Source organism: Etheostoma spectabile, chromosome 3 (genome assembly GCF_008692095.1).
Source record: "Etheostoma spectabile isolate EspeVRDwgs_2016 chromosome 3, UIUC_Espe_1.0, whole genome shotgun sequence".
Lineage (NCBI taxonomy): Eukaryota > Metazoa > Chordata > Actinopteri > Perciformes > Percidae > Etheostoma > Etheostoma spectabile.
The window spans coordinates 23,582,668-23,593,660 of NC_045735.1; the positions used below are offsets into that span (position 1 = coordinate 23,582,668).

General features: G+C 38.8%; 1 protein-coding gene and 1 long non-coding RNA gene across 2 annotated transcripts in view; one reads left to right on the plus strand and one right to left on the minus strand.

Moving 5' to 3' along the window:
* LOC116675392 (uncharacterized) overlaps positions 1-5,130 on the minus strand; it is a 14,178-nt gene extending 9,048 nt beyond the window's left edge. Inside the window, exons 1-2 of the long non-coding RNA XR_004328409.1 lie at positions 5,046-5,130; positions 1,055-1,056 (exon numbers count right to left, since the gene is read on the minus strand). This is a non-coding gene — a long non-coding RNA (uncharacterized LOC116675392). The remainder of the gene's footprint in view (positions 1-1,054; positions 1,057-5,045) is intronic.
* si:ch211-136a13.1 (HHIP-like protein 1) overlaps positions 24-10,993 on the plus strand; it is a 21,388-nt gene continuing 10,418 nt past the window's right edge. Inside the window, exons 1-6 of the mRNA XM_032507239.1 lie at positions 24-570; positions 6,527-6,791; positions 7,319-7,598; positions 7,724-7,849; positions 7,998-8,141; positions 10,471-10,583. Of these exons, the coding sequence (XP_032363130.1) occupies positions 277-570; positions 6,527-6,791; positions 7,319-7,598; positions 7,724-7,849; positions 7,998-8,141; positions 10,471-10,583 (1,222 nt within the window). The 5' untranslated portion in view covers positions 24-276. The remainder of the gene's footprint in view (positions 571-6,526; positions 6,792-7,318; positions 7,599-7,723; positions 7,850-7,997; positions 8,142-10,470; positions 10,584-10,993) is intronic.

Consider the following 10,993-nt stretch of genomic DNA (forward strand, 5'->3'; position numbering starts at 1 on the left):
CACACACACACACACACACACACATGGGGGTAGGTTGAAATTGCAGTGCCCAGGACACCACGTGAACTCTAAAAACTCTTTCAGAAATCCTAACTTTGAGTCTCATACCTGTGCTTGACAGATGCCGGTGGAAAAGTAACATGTGCATTTTCTTACAACAAGGCTTCAATCTTCTCACACATTAGAGTGTAAAATCAAATCCAAAGTGCTTTGATTTGCTGAATTATTGGGCCAAGAGCCAAACTACACTGAACTGAAAGACAGCATTTTCCCACCATGACCCTACAAACTTGTAAATTGCATCAGGCTGTCTTCCCTCACCTCTTTCTTCTGGTCCTGCTGTTGCTCCTCCATGCCTTGCGGGGGTGCTGTCACCCCCAGTGTTTGGACTACAAGCCTCCGTTTGAGCCCCGGCAGCCACTGGTCTTCTGTAAGGAGTATTCTAAATTTGGATGCTGTGATCTGGAAAAAGATGAGGAGATATCAGTCAAGTTTTACACCATCATGGACAATTTTGACCATTCAGGTTATATGACCTGCGCCAAGTACATACGCAGCATCCTCTGCCAGGTAAGCGAAACATTTAAATATTTGAATCGTTATAATTATGTTTGATTATGTGGCGATGCTCTCCTTATCCTGGACATCCAGATGTTCAAGGGATAATGTTTATAATTAATTGCGTTTGAGTATTTAACAGAAAATATTCTAATATACTGGAAATATACACCTGTCACCTGCTGAAGTCATTTTTACAGTGGGATTTACATACATCTTTTCCACTATTTGTCACTGTAGCTACTTTGTGTTGTGACTACTCAGTAGTGACTACAGTTCCATGTTTTGTGAACCTAAATATGTCTCTCATGCAAGGTGTAAATTTGGCTGCGGATGTTTTTAGTCCCGACTCAGAAACCAAGGTATTACACCGTTAGACGTCTTAAAGATGAGCACACTGTGCATTGAGCAGTTTATTTAAATGTCTTTTTCCTCTGTTTTTTTTGTCAAGAAATAATAGTACCATTTATATTTCAGTGGGCAGCATTATAACCACCACTCTGAAAATCTAACTTTCTGTCTCACTCTAAACAAAAATTTAGTGTGGTTTGTGAGTAAGAACCTCAAAAGTAATCAACACATGTGGTTTAATGGCTACATCGTGAGGTTGGCATCTGTTAGACAGCAACTACTCATGCTAAATCACAGTCTAAGTATTGTTCATGCAATTTTTATGAACCTAAACAAGCCCAATGATGCAGTGCAATAAACTTGGTTTGAAATAAAGAACATAAACTGACTGAAACATTGTAAGTAAATCCAGAGGAAATCCGTTAAGGGGAAACTTTGAAAGTACGTTTATGATAAAGTGGCACATATGGGATAAAATGTGCACAGCACACACAAACTCACTTGCTTACATTTGCTCTTGTGTGCAAGTAACTCAGCATAGAGTAAACTATGCTTCATCCCTTCCAGGTTCCTGAAAAATTTTGTCATAGTATCTTCTGCCACATAAGAGAGTTTGTTAACTCTAGACCATTAAGCAGAATGACTGGATAGATATTAGCCCAATTACACAACACATGTACTGTAAATTTCTTTCCTTTTGGGTAATCCCACATTTACAATTTAAAGGTTTAACTACATCTTTAGAAGATTTGGAAGAACTTAAATGTCTTTGACCTTAGCTATCAAGCGTTTTACCTCTCTGTTCTGCCCTAAGTTGTGGATGGGAAAACTGAAATAACCTCAATTCTATAGAAATCTCAATGATGAGTGAATAACTCATTATGCGCAAGTAAGTATCAAAAAAGTAAGCATGAGCCAATCACTTTTAACAAACTGAATATAAAACGACATCTTCACAACACTTGCATTCCTTTCATTCAATTCAATTCAAACTACTTTATTTATTCCAAAAGGGCAAGTCCATTTACAGCTGTCTTCAGACCCCAAGAAAGAAAAAAATTCCACAAACGCAACAGCAGACAGCAGATTGTCTCAAAGCAAAATACAAGGGACGGGCAGCGACTGTATACAGCCCGGTTTGAGGCGAGAAATGACAGATAGATAAATCAGGTTCCCAAACAAGTTGATCACAAGCAACTCACACCTCAGGAAAACAAAACAGGATGCTTGCTCTAGAGACTATTGTCTAGAATTAAAAGTCTGATAGCAGACAGAATTAAAGACTTTAAATAGCGTTTTTTTCCTTTGGGTGGTGCCCTAAAGCGCCCTCCTGAGGACAATAATGTAAACTCTGAGCATAGAACATTAAAAGCAATGACTCATACTGCTATCAAACTTTCTTAAGTTTAAGTGTTACTGCAGTGTCATTGTGTCACCATTACCGTAGAATCACTAATACTGCACCTTCTACTCTACTGGGATTGAGGCCTTTGTTAATGTTTTGGGAATGTTTGTTTTTTTCAGTATCACTACATTTCCATTTCTTTTCTGATGCTTATTTTAAACAGATCCATCACTCCTTTACTAGCCTTAAAGCCAGTTCAACATACTGATTGCAATTATGCTGACTTTGCACACTAACTTCATGCAGATGTTGAGTGCAAATTGAATGATAGGTGGAGCACAAATTTATCCTGGCTCATACAGGCTTCACTTAAAAATCACACATTCAAATAATAAGAAAAACTATCTGAAAGACTTCCTGGCAGTTTAACACATCATAGGCTATGTTAAGACAGTGACAGATCATCTGACTCCTAAATATAGGTTTCTAAAACTGTGGTAATTATGTGGTTCTTTCCACGCAGAGCAGACTGTGAGTAATGACAGCGCTGCATCTCAAATACGACTTACAACAGTCTTATTTGAGTATGATAAAGCCAGAGTCCTGAACAATGTAAATTTGTAAACCTTAGAGTTGGGTTCCTCACAACATTACATGCTTATGTACTTTTAGTTACCAAGCTCCTAAACTGTTTGCAGGCATACAATTTATCAATTCATTAAACGGGTGCAATCATCTTCAAATTTAACAAACATTTTTACTACAGGGTTAGTCAAATAATGTGGACTATAACACTGAGCGGTGTGGCTGTTCATTCATTGAGTTTAAAATATTTCAATATTAAAAAAAAGGTAAGAGATGCCCTGGAGGTGGTCAAATCAACCCAGTGCCAAGGTACTTATTCTGGGTAAGCCCACCACACTGAGCCCTCTGTTACAGAGCTTCCTGCACTGACTTCAGAGAGAAAGTGAAGAGAGAGAGAGAGAAAGAGACAGATAGATGGAGAGAGAGAGAGAGAGAGACAAATAAGTGAGAGTGAATGTGTGTGTGTGTGTCAGGGAGACAGGAGGGAGACTGTCATCATCCCTAAGCTCAACTGACCAAACAAACAATCATTTCCTCCCCTAGCCAGGGGTCCAGGATACAGTATATCAAGTTCAAGCAAGAAAGGGGCAGAGAGAAGAGAAAGAAAGGAAAAGCAAGATAGATAGATATAGAGAGAAAAGCAATGAAAATAAATAAAGATAGAGGGGGGCACTGAAGAAACTGAAAAACAGGAAGAGAAAACGGAGATCAATAAACTCCAAGACTGAAACTGAAGTCGAAAGGTTTTTAATTGTAAAACTGTATTAGGAAATTAGAAATGTGTGTGTGTTTGTGTGTGTGTATATGTGTTACAACTGCCTTTTTAATAAGAGTACATTTAATAATCAAAATAAAAAAAACAACAAAACCCACATAAGGCCACTTCAAGACCACAACAAATCTCAAAGGCACAGGCACGCATCATCTGACAATCTAATGTTTTTTTCACCACAATCACAGCTACTGAAGCTTTGCATTCACTGATTAACTGATTCCAGTTAAGATTTAGTTAAATTGGGAGCATTTTTTGTAGAAAAGGTAAGGCACAGTCACATCTCGTTTCATTGTTTTCTTCATCTCACTTTGTTTTTTACCCCGCTCTGTCTGGGGGTCCAGGTTCACACATTTACCAGCCATCTGTTTGCCATGACTCTGTTGAACATAAAAAACAACACCATTTAGACCTTTTCAGTGCAGTATGGGGAGTCAATTTTATTTGCAGAATTTCAGTTTATTCTGAACTGTACAGCTTTACCACCAAATTATAGTAGTTTGAAGTGGCTGCATTGTTAGGGAACAGATGTTCTTACTTACATGCATTTATCCCATCCTATTATAGTAGGGGCAAAAACAGAACTGACAATAGCTGGTATTTCAACTTCAGTGGGTCAAACAGGAGAAGTAAAGACAATGTAGCTATAGACCAGTTAGGCTTTACATATACTGTATGTCTCCCATTTTCCTGGATAAAACATTATCAGACACCATAATATGAGACATTGGCATGCTTCTTGCTTCCTTATTATACAGTGTCCTACTGCACAATTGGGAAGAAACATCAAACTGCAGGAAGCAGTATGAATGCGGTCAATGAGGCTTCCCTCTGCTCTACATTGCTCCAGAAACTGCTTTCATTACCAGAACCGGCAGCTCAGACACAGCTTTTGTTTTGCCCTGCAAAACTGTTCCCAGGAAGGCTCTGATCTTTGCCCAGCATGTACTTTCATGCGATTTAACAAAGTAATAGTTAGCTTCTCTTCATCTTTTTTTGGTCAACAACGATTTATTTATTATTTTAACTTTGGTTAATTTTAGGGTTTCTATTGAGGTAGAACAGGAGCTGAAGTTGCATGAGGAAAAGTATAATAGTTATTGCTTAACTAAAGGGATTAAACAATGCCAGATCTATAATATATTAAATTAGAAGGGTGCAGACCTCCACCAAGACCATGCCCTATTTTGCAAAGTCAATGAAAGGGAAAAATAATTGTTGTATCTTCCTGTGATTCAGATCAACTCCCAAATGTAATACTTTTTTCCTTGGCCCATGCTTCAACCTTCCACCGAGTTTCATCCTGCAAATAAATCTGTCCTTCACCGTCTGCAATCCATTCATAACACTGCTGCTAGTCTACTTACTAGACCAAACAGGCCCACCCATATCACCCCTCTACTCTGCTCTCTTCACTTGCTTTCTGTAACATACAGGATCCAAGTTAAAATTCTCACCATAACCTATAGGGCTCTATATGGTCAGGCCCCTTCTTATCTTGCCAGCCTACTTCACCTACCCCTCCCGGTCTCTGAAGTCTACCAACCAAAATCTGCTATCCACGCCACGCACTCATCTGAAGACATGTGCAGATAGAGCCATTGCCACTATGGCACCCAGACTCTGGAATGCTCTACCAACCAGCATTAGGTCTGCTGAGAAAGTGGACTGTTTTAAGGGACAAGTGAAGACTCACTTGTTTAGGCTAGCTTTTGGGTAACCTACGTCTTTTGTTTATTAATGATTTTATCTGTTTTATTTGTTATTATGAATGATTACTTGCACAATAAAAAATCAGCAAATTAGTAAGTCTGTACATTTATTTTGCAATTACAAAGATGCCTCAAAACAAAATAAATAGGACTACCTGACACAAGTTTATGAGTATAAAAGAAAAACACATAGACATGTATAACAAACTTGGAGTCACATAAACACTCATGGAAATATAAGTTTCTTCCTTTTCTATCTCTCTATTGTATTGTATTGTACCGCTATATAAATACAGCACATTTACATTTACATTTATTCATAATTAATAATGTGTCATACTATATTGGGATTTTTGAGCTTGACACGCATAAAGAAGTAAAAGTGCAAATGATTTGTGAGCAGTAGATCTATGTACAGTACAGGCACGCATTCAGTGTCCCACACACAGTTTGCATGTGTAGGTGTACAACTAAGGTTCTATTTTCTTGTGTATTTGTCCGTCCTTGGGATGTTAGGGATTGTCAATTATACTTCTTCTGATCTGTTCTAAATTATTTAAACTTGTTGCATCCAGTTAGTTTGTATTTTGCTAAAATGCCAAAAACGTCCTTTGGAAAAATGAACTCATAAATGGGCATTAGGCACACAAAACACAGATACTGCACCCAGAAGCTTTGGTTGTTCATTTGTATTCTGCCAATCATTTCACGAGTGATCTTATGGTTTTTGTGCTTTGGGCTCCGTTTCCTGGTGATGATCAGTTAAGAGATGATCTGACATTGAGTTAAAGAGCACCAGTCGACCACATAATGGTTTGGCTGCCGTGCCTGCCTGTGCCTGCAGCTTACCATTCTGGGTGTGGACAGTGTGGTTGTGACTTAATAACTGACTGGACCTTCCTGGGATCCATTTATACCAGACTGCACTCAGACAGCCTGTGTATTACCTAGGCCTGACCAGTCCTCCCCACCAGTGAGGTGGTGAGGAGCTGCGGTGGAATAAGTGCACAAATTCTATATTTATATGATCCATACATGTCCTTAACTTTATCTCTGAAATAAACACATTGGCTTGAAGACATTTTAATAGTATAGACACTGAAAACTATCTACACAAAATGTCTGCATTTATGGCTTCCTCGTTACCTTAATTATTAGAGAATTTTAAATTTTGTTGTTGTTTAATCATCTTTACTTTTGCAGGAGTGTTCTCCATACGCCGCCCACCTGTATGATGCTGAGGATGCTAACACTCCAATGCGTATGCTGCCTGGATTGTGTGGTGAATACTGCTCCGATTACTGGCAGCAGTGTCGGTACACGCTCAGCCTCCTCCTGGAGGAGTCTGGGGAGACGCAGCAGTTTGCCAACATGACTGCAACAATAGAAGAAGATCGCAGAAAGTTCTGCGACTTTCTGGAGCTGAAAGATAAACAGTACTGCTATCCTAATGTGTTGACAAATTCAGGTATGGGAACATAGGTTTATGTTCAGCAGCAGACACACACACACACACACACACACCAGTAAACTTATCTGATCTAATTATGAGGTTGATTTGAGGAAAAACTCAGAATATAAACTTATATCATTACTTCTATTTACATAAACAGCCAACATGAACAACAAGGTTTTCAAAAGAAAGTCTAAATTCCCAGTGGCAAGAACTGCAATTTGTGCTAACAAGTCTAATTATGATTCATGTGCAGACCAATCTGCACATAAGGTTGGTTGTATGGTAAACGCATGATTTTTAAGACATATTATATTATATACTGAATACTGAAGCATAGTTGCAAGGTTTTTAAAACTCAAAAGTGGGGGATTGCCGCGAAAAGGAGGTTTTACTTATCAAGTCTCAGGCACACTGACACTTTAATAATACATCCCCTTAAAACCCTTCTATGTTTTTGTGTGTTTATAAAGAGCCATTAACAGTACTGTTTTACTCCTGGCTTCATTTCTCATTTCTCATATCGTCTTTTCTGTCCCTAGCACTAAATGCTAAATTGGGGTTAGTAAGTGAGGATCCCAAAGGATGTCTGGAGCTGTGCTTGCAGGAGGTTGCCAATGGGCTCCGTAACCCCGTGGCCATGATTCACGCAAATGATGGGACTCATCGATTCTTTGTGGCGGAGCAGCTGGGTTATGTGTGGGTGTATCTGGCCAACGGCTCTAGGATTGACCGTCCTTTCCTCAACCTTACCCATGCTGTCCTCACATCACCATGGGCTGGAGACGAGAGGGGATTTCTCTGCATAGCCCTACACCCAAGGTTCATACTTTCATGATAATGAAAAGACATCAACAGTAATGTTTCGCATAATTCTCAAGGGAGAAGGCCACTGGGCCAACAGGTTGTGTAAAGTATAACTTCTTCTGCTTCCTTTCCGTGCACAGGATCACCACAGTCAGAAAAGCCTATGTGTACTACTCTGTGTCTGTCAAGAAGGAGGAGAGGATACGTATCAGCGAGTTTACACTGTCAGCACATGATGACAACCAACTAGACCACTCCTCTGAGAGGTGGGGAGAGAAGTTCAGAGTCAGAGAAACACAAGTGGAAACAAAGAGAGAGTTTTTAAAGATTTGTGTTGATAGACATTGACTATATATTAGTAGTAGTTAGTAATAGGATATTTGTAAGTTTTGGTACTTGTACTCCTTGGTTTAGGACTATTCTTGAGGTGGTAGAGCCGGCATCCAATCACAATGGAGGACAGCTTCTATTTGGCCATGACGGGTACCTGTACATCTTCATTGGTGATGGTGGCCGAGCTGGGGACCCATTTGGAAAGTTTGGCAACTCACAGAACAAGTAAGAATAATTTAACAAATTTAGGTGCTTTATTATGTTACCTTCAATATTTCCCAACACGTCACATTAAATTCCTCAAGTTTCAAGTCTTTGTTGTAATATTTTTTCATCTACAACAGCCAACCTGAAAATGAGCTGCACATCTACATGAGCACAGGAACAGTTTGACTTGTAATGGTTTGAAAAATCATTCTTCTTGCAAAGCTTTAGCTTTATATGTAATAAAAAAAATATATATACCAAAGTAAGATAAGCACATCCTTATGAATACCCTTGGAGGCTATTAAAATTTTAAATAATAAAAGTGCTCATCATAGCAAATTTTGACAGACACCTTGGCGTTGAGATGTTGGCTACATAAACGTATATTAAAAAATACCAAAGTCTTAAAATCAGGCAGTTCTGCCTAAAGGAGTTCCCGTTAATTAAATTCCAGTAAAGTCTAATGAAACGTTATGGAGAAGGTAGACTTCAAAGCTGTTGAGACTGTCAAGTTACTCTGTTGCAACTTTAAATTGTAGCTTTTTAAAGGCAGGTTATCTTCCAATTATGGAAATTTCCCTAAACTAAGGATCTTGCTGGGCTGGGAACTGCTCGTATAACGCAGATTACCATTCCAACAGTACATATTTGTCATTTGTGCACACACATTATCACAAAGAAGTATTCTGTATTTGCCCTGTATAACACTTCTTTCATTACAGTTGCAACAATTAACTTTTTGTACATTCTAGAAGGTTTATGGAGAATCGGTTATGTCTAGATTATATTGAAATAAAAAGTGCTGAAGACTTTTTGAAAGGACTGTGTAACTGAATTAACAGGGCTGGATGTAAGCATGTCAGCAAAGATTATTGCAGGAGCAGTGCATGAGCAGTTCAAAGATCAGGAGGGACATACAGTATGTTTTCCAATAATACTTGGAGTAATATATGTAGAGTTTCACTTCATAATGTATGTGCAATTTTTCTCTAAAAATAAAATAATAAACCACATCAGTATCTGGTGGAAGGCATGTGCCAATGGGAGTTCCAACAGTCAAAGTCAAGGAGAGGCGGCAGGATGTGTTTATGCCAAAAGCAATGCACTTAGAGTTTATAAAAGGAACTTGTACTAAAGGGACTTCAGGGCATTGTGTGTAATACACTACTCTCAAACCACACCACCTTTATAACATGTATGTATGTGTGTCTGTATGCATGTGGAACTGTATATGTGGATGCAATTATTTTCTCCACAGTAATGAAGGCTTGCCCTTCATTTAGCTATGAGCTACAACTGTCAGTCTCTATTTTCATTTAATCAACTTCTCAGTGGCTTGAATGTTAATTACAACCAAAGGACAACAAGGTAGGAAGTGCAAATATTACTGTTCATTTGCACGATACACAATGCACAATACTCCAAGAATGTCATGCATAATAGAGTTACACTGTGAATTGTGGAGCTACAAATGTCATGGTCTATGGTTAACATTTAAAACGGTTAAATTAATGTTGCAGCGTCATGCCAAAAAAAGGGGTTGAAACTGGAATACCCATGGTGTTATTTATCTCGAAACCAGCCCAAAGATTTGATCAAAACTGTGGCTGACGGGGGAAACCCTCTGATGAATTTTATCAGCAGCAGGTTATCGACATCGACATGTTGACAGCTTTTCTCCAGACGGTTACAGTTTGGCCATTTTACTGTTTCTGAGGTGTATTGGCCGTATTAGCTGTTCTGGGAATAAGGGAGGATACAGCCTGCCAAGTCTAATATTGACACTACACATTGCGGACTGCCACACACTGGTATGTGGAGGAAAGAGAGAGAGAGACAGGGAGAGTGAGGGAAAGGGAGTGAAAGGAAGGATTGGAAAGAGTGGAAAAGGGGTATATGGAGAGAGCGACCAGGGCACAGGGAGGAGAAAGGTGCACAGTAAATGAGAGAGAGGAGACAAACAAGGACAAACTTAGAGATTTAGTTCAAATGGATAGACAGAGAGAAAAGTGAGGGAAAGTAACCAATAAGATGGATGTAGAGGAGGACATTATGAAGAACAATGAAGATGGGAAAGATAAACAAGATAAACAACCAACATAAATGGAAAATAAATATCAGGGAAGTTAATGCAGAGGATTATGAGGTGTATTGCAAGAAATAGAAAAAGAGGATGATGGGAGAGTGTAAAGTCAAAGGTGAAACATATGTTGGAGAAAAAAATTAACAAAAGATTCAGGTCAAGTTTTTTTTTTATATCTGCCTAAAAAGAAGACTACCTCAGTCACCTCAGTCTTGAAGCCTCTCTAAATCCTTCTCACTCTCTCGTCTACGCTGTTGAATATAGGTCAACACTTCTCGGCAAGGTGCTGCGTGTTGATGTTGACAACAATGACGATGGCCCCCCGTACAGCATCCCCTCAGATAACCCATTCTTGAGAGAAAAAGAAGCACGACCCGGTAAATCCCTTGAAATGTTCTATATCTGTGGAATAATTATGTCTGGTCTAGTGCTGTCAAACAATCAGTCGCATAAATGCCATACTTAACTCTCAATTAATCTCAATTAATTGCACATTTTTATCTATACCAAATGTCTCTTGATTTCTTTTTGTCCCATTATTTTTTCTAATTTTAATGCTCTTATCAACATGGAAAAATGGATTGGTTTGCTTTGTACAATGTTATTTTTTAATTGAAAATAACATTGGCATATAGCCTACTGTAGTGTTAAATTTCACACGTAACATTCTCACTTAGAGCTAACAATCTCTCACACAGTGTAACACTGTCCATCAATAAAAGGGTGAAAATAATACTTTGACGAGGGGGTGGTGGAGAATTTGCATCAGCTGTGTGCTTGGACATCA